The sequence below is a fragment of the Aulostomus chinensis genome, chromosome 22, assembly GCF_037954235.1.
Source record: "Aulostomus chinensis isolate RoL2024-O1b breed Wild chromosome 22, RoL_Achi_v1.0, whole genome shotgun sequence".
NCBI lineage: Eukaryota > Metazoa > Chordata > Actinopteri > Syngnathiformes > Aulostomidae > Aulostomus > Aulostomus chinensis.
This window is the reverse complement of record NC_141341.1, coordinates 8,975,001-8,995,770: the sequence shown is the minus strand read 5'-3', so window position 1 is coordinate 8,995,770 and position 20,770 is coordinate 8,975,001. Positions and strand designations below refer to the sequence as shown.

At 42.3% G+C, this 20,770-nt stretch overlaps 1 protein-coding gene across 2 annotated transcripts in view; it reads right to left on the bottom strand.

Moving 5' to 3' along the window:
• Nucleotides 1-20,770, bottom strand: part of slc45a4a (solute carrier family 45 member 4a) — a 53,590-nt gene that overhangs the window by 16,973 nt on the left and 15,847 nt on the right. For both annotated transcript variants that reach the window (XM_086194173.1, XM_086194174.1), the window contains exon 3: nucleotides 16,209-17,490. In XM_086194173.1, the coding sequence (XP_086050299.1) occupies nucleotides 16,209-16,509 (301 nt within the window). In that variant the 5' untranslated portion in view covers nucleotides 16,510-17,490. The remainder of the gene's footprint in view (nucleotides 1-16,208; nucleotides 17,491-20,770) is intronic.

Here is a 20,770-nt window from a genome sequence, read left to right as displayed (position 1 = left end):
CTAAAAAAAACCCAGCTGAGTTCCCACACACACACACACACACACACACACACACACACACGTGCATGCACGCGCACGCACACACACAAACACACACACACGAAACAATACTGAGAGAATCAAGAAGCAGGAAGTTTTTAGAAAGAAAGAAACAGAAAAGAGAGCAGTAAGAGGCAAGGAAGGAAGAAACGGGCAGAGAAGGAGTATGAGAAAGGATTAAGGTTTCAGAGACGGAGGACAGAGAGAAAATGCGAGAGCAGGGAATCAGAAGGGCAAAGACGAAGATAACGGGAAGGATGGAGACAGGAAAAGTTCACTGGCTGTGCTGCTGATTGATCGTGGGAAAGAAACATGTACAATCTACTCCATCTATCATCAAAGCACTCATTTGACTATGCACATTTCCTACACACACACACACTAAAAATGGAGCTAAATGTGTGACTGCTTGAACACAGACTGCCCATTCATCACAACTTCACTGAAGACTTTGTGTGTGTGTGTGTGTGTGTGTGTGTGTGTGTGTGTGTGTGCGCACGCGCGTGCGTGCGTGTGTCTTCATCATCCCTGCACCAAAAAATTTGCAGACAGGAAAACTTTGTAACTTTTATTGTAAATGATGAATATAAGACGTCGCTCATCTCAACTGCGGCGAGACTTTGAGCTATCGATTTACTCGACCACTTAAACGAGAGAAGAACAAGAACTTTCTAAAATCACATGAAACACAGAACAGGTTTTCTTCCCTGGCAACAGCCTGACTTGAGCTTTTTCTACCCCCATTTACCTGTAAAATCTTTTTTAGGAAACAGTTGTAAACCAACACTTCCCACTCTTTTTCTTTCAGATGTTCTCATCAGTTAATATGAAGTCTGGAAGTCCCACCTAAGCTGCAATTTCTCCAAACAGTCCTCCACTTGTTATCAGGAGGGGCCCGAACAAGGATTACTGTATGTCTGTTTTAAAGTTGATGGTTTGTTTCAAAACTGTTTCCTGCAGCTACATGACACTGTAAAATGCACCCGTGTATTCCGTTTCTAATATCTCATGAAAGACTGCAATCTTTTTTCTTCCTCCACTTGTTTGTTCATTCAAAGGTGCAGTGTGTCAGCGTGGGTCAACTGTCAGTTCAGACCAGTTTAGTTTTGGCATGATGGTAGTCTCCAGATACCATAGTATAAAATAAAACTACAGAAATGTAGAATACACAGTATTCAGTACTGTATCTACCAAAAATCCTAAACATGGACATGGGGGGGGGGGGGTGTCAAATTCTTATTCCACAATCTTATCAAGGTAACAATCTTCACACCTAAATTAATAGCTTCCATCCATTTTCTTCCGCTTATCCTGTTAAAGGTCACGGGGGGGCTGGAGCCTATCCCAGCAGCCTTCGGGCATGAAGTGGGGTTCACCTTGGACGGGTCACCAGTCCATCACAGGGCCAACACGTAGAGACAGACAACCATTCACACTCACAGTCACACCTACAGTCAATTTAGAGTATCAATCAGCCTCGTCCCCTCTTGATGTCTTTGGACTGTGGGAGGAAGCTGGAGTACCAGAGAGAACCCACACAGGAACAGGGAGAACATGCACACTCACACAGAAAGATCCTGTGTTCGAGCCAGGGCTCGAAACTAGAACCTTCTTGCTGTGAGGGGACAGTGCTGACCACTGCACCACTGTGCAGCCCTATGTTCATATAGTTATTTTAAATTATCGGCTATTAGCTTTTCCTGCACTGATCAATCATCCAGGAAACAGACCTGCTTCATCTCTTCCGCTCACTTCCCCCTTTCCTCTTACTCCTCCTCTTTAGAACTTGTCCCTTTCAAGCTTGATAATTGCCAAACTGTCATTAAACCCTTTATTCTTTCCGAAACAAACAACAAATGTTAACATCACTCTCCTGTTTTCCCTTCACCTCCATCTGTTCCCACCCCTCTGCTTTCCCATTCTCCTATAAACATGAAAAAAAAATCCTTTCAAACCCTGCGCTGGCGTGAGAAAATGGCCAGGAAAATGACAAGCGTCCTGAAAAGAGCCAGGGAAGTGTTGTGAGTGAGGGAGAGAAAGAGAGAGAGAGAGAGAGAGAGAGAGAGAGAGAGAGAGAGAGAGTAGAGCAGAGGTCATGAGGGGAGAAAGTAGGCAGGAGAAAGCAGGCAGGAAGGAAGGAGGAAGGAAGGAGAGAGCACAAGGAAAAGAAAATGGGAAGCAGGTGCTTTTGTAAGAAAAAAAACATGTGTCAGGTGTAGCATTCAGTGCGAGTAAGAAGAAAGGGAAACGTGGTTGGTGACAGATGGTTTTTGGGAACAGATTTATAATATTAACACCAAGAATTTATTATTGATAACTCTTGTCTGGCTGTGGTTTCAAGCCAGCACTGTAGGCTGCAGGCCCTTTCATGTGGGTGACTTCCACACACAACTTCTCTTGCACGCACACACACACACACACACGAACGCACACACTCTCTCTCTCTCTCTCTCTCTCTTCTTAAGTACAACAATCCATGGCATAAAATCCAAAATGGTGTAAATAAATGTAAATGAGCCACCACTAAACAAAAAACAACACATATGTAGAACCTGCACTATTAACAAAAGGATTGACCAGGTTTTGACCCAAAGAAAGTTATTGATTCTTGATTCTGTGTGCCTGTGTGCCTGAGGAAGAGGTGGACGGATGCTGACCTTGATACCCATTCAATTTTTTCCCCCCTGGTCTCAAAAGGCTGCAGTACCAGTTGTTGGGCCAAAAAAAAATATGAACTTCATCTTGCAAGCTAATAAAAGCAATAAATAGTTGTTGTTTTTTTCTGGTCACTAGGTGGCAGCTAAAAACATTTTTAAACAAAATAGTCATTCTACTATCTTTTTAAAGGTGATATGATGAACTTTCTTAATGTCTTTAATAAATGCAAACTCAAAAATAAAATTTGCTTTTTGTTTTACCATTTTTCTTTAACCTCTGGATACATTTTCCAAAAGGTATATCAAAAATTTTGTTAATCCAATTTACATGAATCCAGGTGAAAAAACATTCAGAATAGCGCCCTCCATAAGTCAGAATACTGCACTACAAATTAGTCTCACTAATTAAGGCAATAAAAACTCACCATGAGTGAAAGATTTATTGCAGCGCTGTTGCATTCACCCATCCATTTTTTTTCCACTTATCCTGTTAAGGTTCCCGGGGGGGCTGGAGCCTATCCCACCAGCTTTTTTCTAGGGGTTCACCCTGGACGCGTCACCAGTCCATCCCAGGGCCAACACATAGATACAGACAACCATTCACTCTCACAGTCACACCTACGGTCAGTTTAGAGTATCAATCAGCCTCGTCCCCTCTTGATGTCTTTGGACTGTGGGAGGAAGCTGGAGTACCAGAGAGAACCCACACAGGAACAGGGAGAACATGGAGACTCCACACAGAAAGATCCTGTGTTGGAGCTGGGACTCAAACCCAGAACCTTCTTGCTGTGAGGCGACTGTGCTGACCACTGCACCACCGTGCCGCCCTGGCTGATCATTTGAATTCTGTGTTTTCTGTTAGAACATTAAACATCTTTATTCTGGAAAAAAATATTCCTCTAATTCATCGTACCTGCCTGATCAGAAGAAGCAAGAAGTCGGTGACCTGACTTCACAATGTAGACACGCTGATAGAGACAGAAAAAGTGTGAGTCATAGTGCTTTCCAGCAGGAAGGGATGGTGAGAAAATTAATCATGAAAGAGGAACACAAACGCTCCCGTGCTGATAAACACACACACACACACGCAGAAGCAGACACGAGGCACTGGAGCTAAAAAGACAGAGTGAGCTACTGAGTGATGTATGAGTGCTGACGACAGCAAACTGCTAATCCAATCAAAGCCAGAGGAAGAAAAAAACAAAACAAGAAATGCTTAATTAAGATGAAGACAACCAGCTATTGTTCATATGAATTTGAAAGTGAATACTCATTGAGGAGAAAAAAAAGGACGCCTTAAAATTGCAAAATTCCTACATGTATGCAACACCCAGCTGCTTCGAGTCAGCTGAGTTATGTAACACCACTGCAGTAAAGCAGCAACGTCCCACTGAGAGCCAGACAGACAGAGGGAGAGAGAGACAGAGAGAGAATCTCCCAGTGAACACAGCAAATGTCCAAATGTGTTCCTTCTGTACTGTCGTGACTGCACCATTTGTCAATCACACACAACCACATGCGTTTAACAGCATGGGGTGGGGGCAGGCTTCTGACTGTGTCTGACCTCGCATACACAGGAAGCTCCTCGCTGCCCTTTCACTAGCCAGAGGTGATCGAAAGAGTCAATCAAAAGCGATCGTTCGGTGATCTTACGTAACTGCAAGTACAGTCGGGCAGCAAAAAACACTTGTTATGGTGATCTTTCCAAAACCACTGCAGCTGTATCGATGCTCCGAGTTCTGATATTTTCTGTAAACACACATCGGACAGGGGTTAATTTGCCAGCTTTCCTCTGTAACAACGCTTCCCGTGCATGAAATTTTGAGTGTGCAAAGACGTGTTCTGAAGTTGCGAGCATTTGAGCGGTCCATCGATTCTTCCTGTATGTTCTCTAGCAGGATCAAAACTTGAAAAGTACTTTTATTCCCCCCTGATGAAAAACAACCTACCTCATGAGAAAAATGATCAATTCATATCAAAGCCTTTCATTAAATCATTTTTACATAAGGACGCTCATTGTAGGTGAACCTCACTGGTTATTTTTTTTTAAGCTGTTGCTCAGCTGACCCTGATGAAAAGGGATTTTTTTTTTTGTACCAATGCAAGACCAACTGTCTTGACCACATCAAGACATCTGAAAAATAGTTCTCCCTCCTCGAGAAGAGTAGAACATCGCATTCTATCCAGTGTCTCAACAGTGATTATCAACTCACGAAGTCAACAGGTTTTCCGAGTATCACTAAGAGCTTGTTGGCAGCACAAGACCAATGAAGGACCTCAGATAAGGGGATGTGGTTTAGATATGGCGTTAGGGCCTTGATCAGTCTTTAGTAGACTTAGATCATGGGTACAAAGGCATATTGAACAATGAAGCAGCGGCTTTGAATTAACTTCAGCAGCAAAAAGGAAAAAAAAAAAAACGAATTAAGGAAAACTGAAGAGGGTCGTCCAAGATAAGTAGTTTGAAAGCACATTATACATTATGGTCTTTTATCTCAGACATTACCTGCCCCAGGGCAGGTGAGGTCCACGGTTACTCACAAGTGATCAAATTCAGCCTTAAGTTTCCTGACTGACCAGCGTTCGTAGTACCTGCTGCCAGTTCTGTAAGGGCTTCTTATTTTTGCTTCTGGTTTGTTGTGTGACGTATCTGATCTTCTTCATTCTTTCATCGGCCCTGCACACCTCCGCTGAGCTCTACGACAGCGCGTGTTTCATCATAATGATGGTGAACACTCAGACACACAAAAGGTGTTTTTTTTTTTTTAATCTCCGAAAGAGACCGCGCGTCACAAAAGTAAGGCGAGTGCGCGGTAACACCCACTCATGCAGCACAGGTCAGACTTCTCAAACTGGCATTGCTACTTTGTGTCTGACGAACCAGAGCGTGTGTGTTTCTGCAGCCTTCATAAACACGTCTACCGCCAGTATCGAGTTATGTACTGTCAAAGTCGATGAGTGCCAGTGAGGGAGAGCAGATGTTTTTCTATTCCCCTTTTAAAATGACACACACACACACACACACACACACACACACACACACACACACACACACACACACACACACGTAAAATACCCATGAGGCCAGCTACTGCCTCTCATGCTGGCTGCTATTAGACGGTGTGTGCGTGTCATGCTGTTTAGTGCAGTGGTCCATATGAAAATCTATAAACCCAAGTTGAAATCACGCTGCATTCTATGAAAATTTTTTACAGATGTCATTTGGAAAAATGACTTGGAATGATTCATATACTGCGTCCACGTCAGCCTAAACAGTACCAGTAAAAATGTCAGCAGCTGGACGTTAATATTAGATTTCCATCCAAAGCGTTGACGTGGAGGGTGTGATTATGATTAATCATTTAATAATGTGTGTGTTGTAAAACTGTAACCGTACTCAAAGGTGAAGCACATATACACACACAGAAATACACACACACACCCTGAAGTATGATTCCAATTCAAAAGAGCTTCATGTCCTGTTGACTTGGGATGAGCTCAACGGCTGCGATCTTCTGTAGGTGAAGTGTTAATACCGTGTAGGTGGGTACATCTCAACCTCCACGGCCAATAACTATCATGCCAAAACACACAAGGATTGACTACTGTACAATATGATATGATATGTGTGCATAAAATATTCAACTTAGTGTGCCATCAAAGTATAGCTCGTGCTATTTTTGCCCCTGAATCAGCTTGTGTTTGTTCATGTTGGCAAACTGGCTGATTCGCTGTTGGCTAAAATGACAGTTTGCTGCTATGATGAGCATGTGGAAGTTGTGTCAGGACATTTTAACCCTCTGCTTTGTCTCAACTCAACTCTGACATTTATTTCAATACTGTGTGTGTGTGTGTGTGTTTTGTTTTGTTTTTTATTAATTTTTTAAAATATTTTATTGACAGGAACATGTCATGTCATGTTTTTTACACTTGTAAAAAAAAAAAGAAAAAAGAAAATCAGTGGCTTATTGATGAAACGACGATCAGAACAACTGAGAATAATCATATTTAGTTAAAGCCCTCACTTACAGAATTTGCTTTCACCAATGTTTCTTTGTCCGTCATGTCACCACCTGAGAGAGCTCGGTGGGGGTTTATTTTTGATGACTTCACCTTCCTGGACCGGGGGGGGGGGGGGGGGGGGTGGTGGAGTGGGAGCAATGTGCTGACAAACAAATACACACACACACACACACACACACACACACACACACACACACACACACACACACACACACAATCCCACATCCAGTACTGCATTCCTCACATATCTAACACTAATAGCAAACACATACCTGCCTTATCGCCTGTTGCATGGAAAAACATGCGCGGCCATATGAACACACATAATATGGCTTTGACTGAAGTATCTGCTGACTCGGCATTTACTTAACACTGCAAACACAAGTGCACATAACTTCCACAGTGTTTATGATGGTAGAACTTTCTCTATGACCCTTCATGCTTCGCACACCACATTTGGCATCCATCAACAAATACCAGTGTTGCTGTTTGTCTTGTCTTTCAGTGCATCCCAGCCGAAACCTTGCCCTGCAACGCTGGTGATGTTAGCAAACAACCCCCTCTATTACTCTTCAGCGTTTATCTAATGATGGCATTCATAGAAGAACAGTGTTACTGCCGTGATTATATAAAAGGTTATAAATAGGAGGGCTTTAAATAACCTTCCAGACTGGTGTCTGCCTCCCTCTGTGTGGGCACAGGCGGAGGTATAAAAAGATAAAGATTGCGGTTACAAGGCTTCGCTACCTGGCAAGATCACAATTCCCACTGCCAGAGGGCTTTTGTACTAAAAGCATCTACACATGTCCATTCCATCCCACCCCTGATAAACACTCCCGTCTTGAAGCTGCATAAGCCAGGCAACATCTCTACAGCGCATTCTATCCTTCAGTCCACCTCTGCCGTCCTCCACTCTGTCCCATGAGTGACTGGGTCAGATTATGGTGATTAGTCACTGAGTGACATCAAGAAAGTCATTTATGTAACCCTGCGTTCCACCGTCTGCAAGGTCATCTGCTAGATTAACATGATAGGATCATTTGGAGGATTAGGCTACCTGGCATGCTAGCATGAGCGGTGCAAGATCAAGCTGACTCACTCTTCAGTAAACAGCACATTGCAGCAACAGCATGTGGAGGAAAAAATGCAAAGCAATACATTTATAACGATAATAAGCATCCTAACAAAACCATGAAAACTTGTGGTACTAAGGTTTATAACGATTTTACTGTCATGATTGGTATTTTGATTGCACAGACCAGCAACTAGCAGAGGCTGTATGCTAACATGTCATAATTTGCCACAAAGCCACGTGACACACGAGCAGGTCCAATCAGGAGTCTGCAGTGTGGAAGGGCTGCTCCTGATTCATTGTCACTTCAATTACAGCTCAAATTCAGTCTGATACAGAGTTCTTGCACATTTGTGCGTCACTGAAATGATGATGATGAGTGAATGATTAGAGAGACCTCTCAAAATTAGGAGTAGAGGACATTATACAGCACTCAGGAGAGTGAGCTAACACCATGAAAACAAGAAGGTGGAGGCACTAATACAGTGAGTCACGGTTTTCAGCCAGAGTACCTGAATGAATAGAAAGACATTTCCTGTTGGATTGCAATAATCTCCTTTAGTAAAGCCAAGAAGGCTTGCAAAGCAGGATAACAATGTTGCAGAGCTGCCAGGTCTGGACTGATTTGTGAACCACATTGTAGCAGAGCTGCCGCTGTGTGCACAGCTAGTTAATCAATAAAGCAAATAAAGAGATTAGGAAGAAACAAGACAAGTGGCCGAACGAATCCTTTGGGTCACTTTCACATTTAAGCTGCATGCAGAGACACGCAGCAAAGCAGCAACCAGAGACCGGTGGAATGTCATTTAGATTTATGGCAATTTATAGTGATGACAGGTGAAATAACTGGCAAGCAGACGGGTACCACACAATCTCAACTAGAACAGAAGTGACTGAGACGACTACCAATGACCCTGAGGGACGTCGTTGACGGATGGATGAGAGATACATGCTGGAGGAAACAGACATCTGCAAATCACAAGCCAAGATTTATTCAGTTGCACCAAAGAAACAGTATCGAAAACTTTAAAATGACATGCACGACAAAATAGGTAATTTCAATACGTATTATCATCATCTCACCAAAATAACTCATCAAGACATAAATGAACAATCAATATCAAATATTGAATATCAATATAAAACATAGACAAAGAGGGTGATTATATCTATTGAACTAAGGACTTATTAACACATGCAGCTTTTCCCAAAAGTGCACCAGCATTTTCCCAAGAATAGCCCATGTATGAATGAGAGCTAGAAATATTTTTCTGGGAATTCTGCATTTGGAATTTCCCACCTGAAAATCTCATGCCATAGTGGGAATATGTCTTGAAGGCTGGTTTGCAGTTGCATGAATGAATAGCATTACATTACATTAAGGTTATGGAATACTTCAATATTCATTTGCAATAATAATCAAAAACAAATTGTTTTGGGCTCAGTTTTCCCTAATTTATGCTATTAAAGATTTACATACATCTGTGCCAATCATTTCAACCTTCTACAGTTCTTGTGTCCACCAACATCTCAAATCTGAGACCAGTGGATGTCCTCAGTGGTTAGTCCCATACTAAATCATTCTAAGTTTCCTATTGTTGATGTCATTGCTGAGCATTAATAAAGTAAATCTTTTGTTGGACTTGTCATGAATGAACTTAAGTATATTTTAACAAGTTTCTCTGTGTCACTTTGATCAGGTTATGTAATCTCTCTCCTCTCTCTCTCTCTCTCTCTCGCTCTTCTGTCAGCTGCACGCTTCACCTCCCCGCCGTCCTTCTTCCAAATCCCTCCGATCAGACATTCGCCTCTCTCATCTCAGCTCTGTTCCCTCCTTCCATTCCCTCCCCATTATCCCCCTCAACCCCGCATCATTAATTCACTCCCCCTTTTATCTCGCTTTCAACCGCATTAAGTCATTAAGTGATGCTCTTTACTCAGGATGATGTTCAATAAGGACATGGAGGACAGTTACGTCAACGCCAAAGCACAGGAGGCGAAATCTCTTTAAAAGAGTTTCCAGAGGCAACTTAATCTGGAGATGCCAAAAGATAATAACTCCAATAACATCACACATACGACTTTTCCCACTGATTAAAAAGCCTTTAGTCGGGGCAGAATCCTACTGTATGAGTAGCCAGCAAATGCAACCATCACCTGGTTCTTCACCAATCGACTAAAAGGGCTGATAAACACACTGAACTGCCATTTATTTCACTTCACTCTGCTCACTTTTTTAAAAGATCTCACTCTGTGTCCTTGAATTGACAAACGGCACATTCATTCAGCCAGCACAGCAGCTGTGGCAGTGGTTGCCGCTACAATTTTCTTAATGATAGAAAGTGAGATGTTTTCTGCAAATCACGTTAAAATAATCTGCATGGCTGCTGCCTATTACACGGCCATTTTCTTTATTTTTGGTGGTTGAGGGTAGCTTGCTGGTCAGCTGCATAGGAAGACGACCTCCCTATTTTTAACTTTAACATTTAGCTAAATATATTTAGCTTTTTTGTAAGGTGAAAAGATTGATACCAGTATGAAACTAGAGCCTGGCGTTAAGCGTTAAAAAGCATCTCGATCTTAGTTACACAAAAAGAACATCCATGACAGTGAACATGACGCACTGGCAAAAAAAGGCATCTAACTCACGGAAAAGGGTTCAATCAGCAATTTCAATGGGTTTTAAAACCTGCATGTATACATGTATGCATGTATGTGCTGGGGAAACAACATATCAATGTTTATGTTGTCATAAACACTGTGTGTACTTTGTCCATAGGCACTACTGTACATTCATTTGCACAACCACCAATGAGCACAACAGAATACTTAGAATCAGCAAAGAGCTCAAATTGGGTTGATGACTCTGATGTACCAGGTTAGCTGGAAATTGCTTTTAGTTTTAAACTGTTTGACTTCGTTCTTTGTCTAAATTAAAAAAAAAAAAAAAAAAAAGTAACTGGAAAAAGAACAAGCTAAAATTAGAGCAAATCAAAAGATAGAACAGAACCAACAAGGACAGTGAACTGTGCAGGAGAGGAACGACTTCATCTACCAAGTTTTAACTTATAACCAAAATTATAATCGCTCCAGCAACAGTCATGTATGTCCCTAGCTTCAGGCTGAGAGCCCACAGGGCTGAAACCAGCTCTGCATGCCTCCTAGACCAGACCTTGTAAGGTAGACCTTTCTTATCGTTTCTGTGGGTTGTGTAAATATGGGCTCCTTAACCAAACAGTGTCTGCTGCACACACACACAAACACAGACCCCTGCACTCGCACTCCCTTCACTGACCCCAATGTTGTTGGGTTACACTCACAATGGTTTCCCTCAGACTGAGCCAACCAACCAGCTTACTAGCTATCCAGCTAATTCCAGTAGCTACAGTCCGTCCACTGCATGCGTGAAGCATTAACCACGCATTAACGCTGAGCTCTGCCAACACAGTTGGATGCGGGTTTGTCTGTTTGTTTGAAAGCCAGCAGCCTCAAAACATAAACTCCACACAAAGCCAACCACTGTGGAACAATGATTTGATGAAGTCACGATAGGTCAAGGCAAATATAGGCATCTTAAAATGACTTAAAGCCCCAGGGCCACAGACATGTAAAGCAATGCTGCAAATAATTGGGTCATTTAAAGATACTGGAGTGTATAATTTACAAAATGCATGACCGTTGAAATAAAAAAACCAAATCGAATCACTCAGACTACAGAAGCTTTCCTCCCAGAAGTTGTTTCTGAAGACAGAGAGCTCTGTTAGTTGAATATAATATACTGTCGAGATCATTCAACTGACTGGCTTGCTTTAAATTCCAAGTGTATGCTTCTTTTCACAGTACACCACGCCATGACTTGAGTTGTCCTGGACGACTGCTTCACTCATTTTCTCAAAAGACTCACATGACAACCTCCAAGCTTGTGAGCTGATCGTGCAAAGTACAATACAAACACTCAGCCAGCACATTTTTTTTCATCCTGATGTTATTTCACCTTGTTTGCCCTCAAGAACAACCTACCAACAGTTTCTCATCACCGTTACAATGGCCCTGTCAACGCTTTTACAATATCGTATTATGGGGCCTCAATGAATTTTTATTCATGCAATATTGCAGTTGACTGCTGGGAAATATTGGCGACAAGGCTGTGGGACCGTGAAGCAGACAGGTGGGCAACGGTTGCGGAAATCTGGAGTTACATTGCTGTTGATTACATTTTCTAAACAAATGCCACTCTCAGCTACAGTATCTGTATTCCAATTGAAGCAGCTGCCAAATAACTAAATCCACACCACACTGCTGATGATTTATCAAATTATACCTACTTCTTTATTTCCATGTATTTGTTTTTTGTGTCCCATCTCAGGCAGGTTTTCCAACCCACTGTGTTTCGCTACATCAACAATCAGTAAAGACCTGAGACATAAAACGAGCTCTCTAACATGCTAAAGAACACGAGGCGTTTCCCAAGATCACGTGTAGAATGACTTCTAACGCTCCTCTGAATCTGCTAGGTGTTTAAATCGCCTGCATGCTTGAAGAAAAAGGTAATTTTTTTGTCAAACCTGGCTCCGATCAATCTAACATTTGGATGAACTGCACCTGAGATTAGTATAAAAGGCCAGATTAGTTTTACATGTAACAATCAATCCCACAAGATTAACTTTCTACATCAGTGATGGATTTCAGCTCCACACTAAAGCTACTGTTCTGGCCGCTTCGGTTTTATTAATTTCAGCTGACTAATCTGTACGGTTGTACCTCCCTGCGGCTCTAAAATCTATTAAGAGGAGCTCAGACACATCCTGATCTGAAAAATAGGTTAGGGCAGCTAAATCAGGGCTAAAATTAGGACAAACTAGAATTACCGCCTCAGATTTGTAGCCTCCAGCAACAAGTCCAGTGGTACTTTACATCCACCTTTGTGCTCACTCAATAAAAAGCAAAGACTTTAATTAAAAAAAAACCCAGATATTAAAAGCCGTGTTGAGTTTACCAAGCAGCAGCAGCCTCTGCTGATGCAAAGTGGTAAAATGAAGGACTTGAGAACTGGCAGAGTAGCACATATATGAGGTGAAACAACTGACTGAAGAAACATCAGGCTTAAAATAAAGACTTTTCATTCTAATATGGGATAAACTTCATGCCCAGGGTTAATCTATTTACCGTAACTTTCAATTTGGACCCACAACAGGTAAATGGAAATGCTAACATTTAGCATTAGGCTGCATGAGTGACTAGCAATTTAGCTTAGCTTCCTTTCAAACATATTCATATGTGTCTTGACAATTCTGAAGAAGCTTCTAGTACCTGAAAGTAGCATCACAAGCTAGCAGGAATTGAATGGCCTGTTGGCAAAAGTTAGCTCAGAAACTGACATTCAGGGCTCAGAGGAGGCGCCACCCTCCACACGTTGAAAACCGTTTAAGGTGACAGTGGGGCGTCATGTTCCTTTGAGTCTATACCATCTGTTCCTGAGTCATGACATCTAGAAGTGACCAGCTGGACTTTTATACCTGTTACTCTGAATTCTGTTCACACTGTACTAATGAATCCACATGCATATGTTTCTACTTAAATTTTTCATTCATTTTTAGACTGGTGCTTTGACATGTAAATGCCTTATTAGTTTTAGTAATTGAGGATCATTAATGGTTTACCTGCTACGTGCTTTTTAAGCCATGAAGTTAACTGAAATTTATTTTTACACAGACAACATGTTAGTTAAAACCAGCTAATTATTGTCTGTGCCCTGGTTTCTTAAACTACAGATAGAGACTGTGTATATGCACTGATTAGCGAATGACTACTGAACTGATCACCACGTCACTGTGAATTTGAACTGTGGCCTCTATGTTATACATTTTCATCACTCTATTTTCTCCTTTTTGGGAAAAAAACCCCTTGTTTCGTGACGTTCCAGAGTCATACGATAATCTAATCCAGTCACCCTAACATGTAACATGGATGTTTGCTCCTGAGATATTAAAGAGAGTGAGACGTACGGCCAGACGGCCAACCATAAACATGTATGTACCTCTGGTCACAGCTGCAGGGTCCAACATGTACAGAGGCATGAAGAGAATGCAGCTCCTTTTAAAAAGAGAATATTCTGACAACATGATGAATTGTCGTTGCTAATAAAAGATGAGTTGTTTTTCATGAACACCAACATCTGTTTTATTCAGGAGGGATCTAAACAGTGGTCTGGTGAAGTAACAAACATTGGCAGCCAGTGTTTCTCAGGCAGGTTCCTTCAGCCAGTCAGGAGTCATGGTGGCTGCCGGGCAACCAGGTTACCCTGATTAGTGAGCAAGGAGATCACTCTACGTCACTGGGGGAGAGGGGGGAGTTTGAGAAGAAGGAGGCAAGAGCGATGAGGGATTGCAATGGAAGTGACTTTAAAATATAAACAAGGCGATGCTGCTTCACTCCCCTCCTTCTCTTAACTCTTCACACCTTGGCCCTCCCTCGGGGCTCCAGTGTGTCCCAGATAAAACTGGACTTGGCATGTTCTAACAGTCTTTCAAATATGGCTCTGGGCGCAAATGACAGTACACAAGGTACAAGTGCAGTTCAGCATGTGTGTGTGCGTGTGTGTGTGTGTGTGTGTGTGTGCGCGCGTGTGTGAGAGTGAGAGTGAAAGCCAGCTAATCTCCTGGTAGAGCCACCAAAGTCCATGTGAGCAAGGTGAACTGGAGGATAGTGTGCTCTGACATTCAGACATCTAGCTGCCAGGTCTCCCCTCAAATGACAGAACAGGCGAGAGGCAAAGTACTAAACCTCAATATGTCTTCAGTTACTAATCATCTCATGTAATACAGGAGGCATCTGTTGGTGTGTGTTCCTACGTCACGACCGAAGGAGAAGACCTGGATACTCATGACCTCCACTTCTAACTGACCTCCGCTTGTTCAGCACGCATATGAGAAGTGATTACAGCATTGAGTATAAAGTTTCACAACTTTTAAAAGCCACCCTTAAGAGACACGCTGTGATGTTCTCTCTCTCTTAATCTCTCCTCATTGACACAAAAAGTAAAAAAATAAATAAATAAATCTAGTATACTTTTGAATCTGAATCTGCACATAAAATATAGTGAACGAAAAATAAGCAGCTCCATGTTTGATATGTTTGTGCACAGATTCAGAACGCTGTAAACACTCACAAGATAAAAAACCCATTCTGGCTGCATCTTAGGCGATGATTTCATGAACTCGTCATTTCATTTACTCCGCATAATTGAAAACTGATGACAATATTCTGCAGTCGCTGACACAGATTCAGGGCACAACAGGCAGCCGTCTGTTACCTCGCTCTGAGAAACTCTACCGTCAAACTCCTGAGAAGTGTGAAATAAATTCACAGTTTAACTTCCAAGATTAGTTACTTCTTAGTGAAATAAACACAAACTCCTTTCTAGACTTGACTAAAACCTTGTTTTCATCGAGCCCATCACCCACCCGGATGGACCAGCCGGGTGTGAGAGTGTAGGGACTGTCAACAAAGTACAACACTGAAAACACTTCAATAATAGGTAATAGCTTCACACTGGTACATTTAGGGTAAACAGCCTTCTGTTAGTTACACTATAACTCTTTATTTGGGGTAAATAAAGAAAAAGGCTTCAAATAAAATATTAAACCACTTCATTCTTACGGTGCATTACCATTTAATTCAGTTTTTCCAAATAAAATGGAGTACAAAAAAAACACCAGACACCTCGTTCAATGTCCATGCAGGGTCAAGGTTTGAACAGATGCTATTTTGTTCAATTTGACTTGGCTGTGTTTTCCTTTTTCATTTTGTTTTCAATGTCAAAATTGGTTTTCAGGATGGTTGTGAAAAAAAACAACATTAGTCCAGAAGTCTGTTCTCCAGAACTTCAAAGTGAGACATAAGTAAACGTCCCCTATCTGGGATGGCTTCTTTTTTCCTCATATCCATAAACAAAACAATGAATTGATGACTAAAATATATCTAAAAGATTATTCTTCTTATGTCAGTGAGAAATTCTGAATAAAAACATTAGAAATTGAATTTTCTCTGATAATGTTAATGTGCATGTAAATATTGACCCATTTGCATTCGGGTCTTCAAAAATATCCTCGTGTATGTCAACAGTAAAAGCTTTCAGGTCTATTTGCTTTACACCGTTGGCTTCAAAACAAAACCAACATTGGTGAGTTTTAGCTGAGCTGACTGAAACATTTCACTCTTGGAAGTCTGCAACAAACCTTGCTGACTTGTGCTCATTTGGGACATCGGCTAGCTGATTTCATCTGGGTAAGAATCTCTTGATGTGCCTTTGACAGTGTTTCTGAAGTCACATGGGGTGCAGCAGCAGAGTTGCTGAGTGTCTTTATCTGCCTGTAATTTAACTGAATGCAAGAACGCAGCAGCATGTGTTTGCTCACCTATCTGCAGCAGCACGGGCGTCACCAGCGCCGTCTCCATGGCGTAGCAGAACTCCCTGCCGAACATCACGGCCCCGTGCATCACCCATCTCTTCACAGAAATGCCTTCCACCGATCCTTCGCTCACAGACTCCTCCCCTCCTCGACCTCCACCTCCCGATCCATCCGTTTCGCCGCCTGCTCCTCCTTTCTCCTCATCTGAGCCCGATGCCGTGGAGTTTTTGGCTTTAACCCCGCTCACCAGAGATCCGACCTGCATGGCGTCAGCCTCCGTGTTCTGGGGAGGCATGATGGAGGGCATGCACGCGATGAGAAAACAACGTGCTCCTCCTAACACACTGAGAATAATACCCTGTAACTAAATGCTAACGACTGGTATCAAATTCCTTAAAACTAGAGGCAACTTCCAAGAAGTAGTGTGATGACAAAGGACAAAGCCTAGAAATGTAACTTTTTAGAAGAATTTTCTGGTCACACAATGGTTATGTCAACGCTATCCCACAAATGATGCTAATCCAGTAATCCAGCAAAAACAAAATAGAATAAAAAATAAAATAAAATAGTGTCCCACCCTTCCTAAAACTATAGAATCTGGATACTAAAATGGATCTCTTATCTGTAGATCTAGCATAGATCTATATTTCAGATGTTGTCCGCTTAAAAAGTCATCCAAAAACAAGTTCTCCTCCAAAAACACTGCAGCTTCTATTTCAACAGGTTCTAATCCTTTTCACGCCTCCTTGTTTTTTCCCCCAGAGTAGAAAAAACAAAAGAAAATCAGCTTTCCAAAGACTTGTAGAAAATCCCAAAAATAAAAGGAAGCGGCTGAATTTTTAGAGGAAGAGTGTGAGGAACATTCAGTGATTTTGTGCGTTTTCTTGTGTATGTCAGGTGTGTGAGGTCCTGCGTGAAAACCTCTGTAAGCTTTATTAGCTGTGTCAGTGTTGTTTACATGCATGTGTGTGCGTGTGTGTGTGTGTGTGTGCGTGCGTGTTCGTGTGTGTGTGTGTGTGTGTGTGTGTGTGTGAGTGCGTGTTTATGGCTTATTTGTCATTGAGGTTCCTCCCTCTTTTTTCACTGTCTATTACAAGCAGTAAAAATCCATATAGAAGACCATTCAGTAAATTCCAGAGTCATTTTGTGTATGGAGGGCTGGATGGAGGGCTGGATATCAGAGTGGGTGGGGGTGAGGGAGAGGCCGCAGGTGGTGGGGGGAGGAGATGGGCAGGCGGCGAAGGTGGGCGGAGCTCCTTGTAAAATCCCCATCGATTGGCTGATTAATCTGAAGTTAGGGGAGCGGCAGCGGCAGGTCACCAGCAGAAGGTGAGGAGGGATGGAGGCAGGATCCGTTTGACGGCAGGAGAGAAGAACAATGAAAAATACAGTTAGTCACCGAAATTCGACTTTCAACATTAAAGCATGAGTGCTTTGCTGCACAGAAAACACACTGCCGCATTTTCCTTGTCATACCAGTATCTCCAGTGTCCAGCCTGTAAACATGAGGAACTTTCTAGATGAAGGCGGAGGACTGCAACCCTACACCAAATGAGTCATGCGGACGCAGCGGTAGACAGAACATTTTTGGGGCCGAAAATATTCCAGCATTAAGTGACACGAAACCATGAAACAGCTGCAATGTAATTCTACAGGCCAATTAAATGTCTGCATCAAAGTTCTTCTTTCTTTTTCCTCACTGGCAGGCTTGGATTTTTATCTGACATCATCAGGGAACGTATTCTCATGAAACATTCCTCTGATATTTAACAACAGTTTCACACAACTTTTCATGCATAATCCTACAAATGTTCAGTCACACAAGCAGGCGACCTCAAGCTATAAACGCTGCACATTCCTTTTGTTCTCAGTGGAAATTGCAAACTTGAAAAAAGCTAGTTGTGACAACACTGTGGTTAAGTGAGGAGGCTGGAGCCTATCCCAGCGGCTTTCAGGCGAGAGGCGGGGTTCACCCTGGATAGGTCACCAGTCCATCCCAGGGCCAACACATAGAGACAGACAACCATTCACACTCACAGCCACACCTACGGTCAATTAGAGTATCAATCAGCCTCGTCCTCTCTTGATGTTTTTGGACTGTGGGAGGAAGCTGGAGTACCAGAGAGAACCCACACAGGAACAGGGAGACCACGGAGACTCCACACAGAAAGATCCCGTGCCCGTGCCAGGACTTGAACCCGGAACCTTCTTGCTATGAGGCGACAGTGCTTACCACCACTGTGCCGCTGCCTCCTCCCATTCTCGGAAAGACAAAAACAAACAATAGCTTGTGTTTGCACGTCTAAATCATCAAAATGATGATGGCTACTTATGGCTGAGAACACTCCCTTCATACACTGCATTTTGAAGTTGTATGCAGTGACACACACACACACACACACACACACAAACACACACACACAAAATTAGCTTTACAAAGCATGAAAAAGAGAGAAAAAGGTTCAAAAAGTACCAAACTGCCTGATATTTTTGATTGGGAAAGAAACTGCAGTGGGGGAAAGGCGTGTCAAAGGCAGTGCAACCACTTAACCAGCATTTCTTCTGAAGTATACTGATGCCTTAAAGCGATACTTATTACGATTTCTAAAAGACCATTTTGCCTTTAAAGCACTCACAAAAGGGGTCTTGAGCTCAATAAGGCTGTTTTTCCGCTTGAGAGTTTGTAAACACATGTTTTTGGACAGTTTTGCTGTAGTTAGCCACTTGTCGGCATTAACTTCGAGCTAAATGCATACTGTATATGGCTGGCTCTTCTTATATTCTTAAGTCACAAAAAGCTATGCAAGAGGAAGAAACTTTCGTGAGAAACTTCCTTCGTGAGTTCAAGGCATCTAGTTGTGAGAAAACAAAAAAAAGTTAAGTATTAAGTTAAATAGTAAAAGGTTAAGTATTGCTTTAATAGTTCCCCATTGTAGGCAGAGACAGTCACAAGTTGAATCTGAATTTGCTGTAAATCAATTTTTTTGCCCTGTTCATCCATGATTTTACAGAGAACTACTTTCAGTAGAAGTAATTTCAATGAACATCCAGAGAGATTGCCATCCTGCTTCCTCTACTCTGCAGCAGAAATATCTCACACCTCAAGGCTGTCTAGCAAAAAAACAAAACAAAACAAAACAACTCCCTGCAGTAAAAATATTTATTTTTCTAATTTGGGTGAACTACCCCTTTAACATGTGTTTGAATTGCTGAGTGTTTAAAACTACCGGCTGATACCACATGTTCCAGCCAATACACACAAACAGGCATGTATTCTCTTGTATGAAAAGAGTCCATTTTTAAACAGTGTAATTGGTTTGAGCACATGATTCATCCTCGCAGACACTCGGACAGTCTCAGACTGGACGGGCAAAGATGAAAGCATGCAATGTCTTTTAGGAGCTGAGACACTTTCAAACTGCGCTACTGTTACAGAGCGAACAAACAGAGAGCTTGTGTGGGTTGTGAGACGAAACCATGGAGATGTAGATATGTCGAGAAACAGAGGGGAGTACAGGGATCCAAAACTTTCTCTTCATAACGTGCGTCCTCCAGAGAAACAAAAACACTGTGTGGATGGGAATCACGGTCACTCGCAAAGTTTAATTCCAACGTGAGTGTTTGTCCACAGTGCGCCACAGCATTATCACCAATGGAGTTGGCATGTTTTCGTCACCTGCAACACACACTAATGCATGCCTCGTGAGCGGCACACGCACTTCAAAATGGTGCTAAGACCCTCATCAAGCCTCTTAGTGGGAGACTGAGGAAAAATGGAGGAGAAGCAGGAATGAGGAGGAGCGAGGATGCAACAGACAGATGAACAAAAATATTTATCCTCCACCTGATTCTTACTTTTGTTGGTTCCTTCTTTTCCATTTTTAGAGCTCTCACATGTCGCCTTTAACATTCATGATTCATGGTCATGAATATTTCATCCTCACACACTCAGAGCCCCCTCCTTACCTGACCTCACAGACTGCAGCAGATTACATAACAGTCCTTCTCCTTTAGAGGCATACATGTTTACATACACACACACGTGCATGCGCACACACGCAGACTCTCGCTCTCTAATTATCTCCAAATTTCTCTACAAATTAGTGAACGACTACCAAGAGAACACCACAACCGCCGCGAGAGAGAACATCGAGCCACAAAGCAGCCAATCTGGCAGGATGCGTCACAACGTGCTTACAACAACAACAACAACAAGAAGAGGAAGCCGAAATCAAGCTCTTGACTTTAACTGTATTTGAAAAGCTTTCTACGCTGATTTGACTGTAGAAATAAAAAAAGAGTCCCAACCGCGTTGTGACCAGGCTCTCGGCTCGTCCTTGTTTGTGCCTGACAGTGTACCCTCAATGCCAAAAAGATAATTAACCATAAATGGGTGGAAATCCCAGCAGAATGATCTGGAAGAAAACATCAGTCTGCTGCAGGAATGCTTGCACGCATGCAGATATATGGAAGCACAAGCCAGGGCTCGTTCCTCCACAATAACACACATTTAAGCTAAAAGCTTCTGAGGAATCTGTCCAGTAGGAGTTGTCTGACTGACAGCTGTC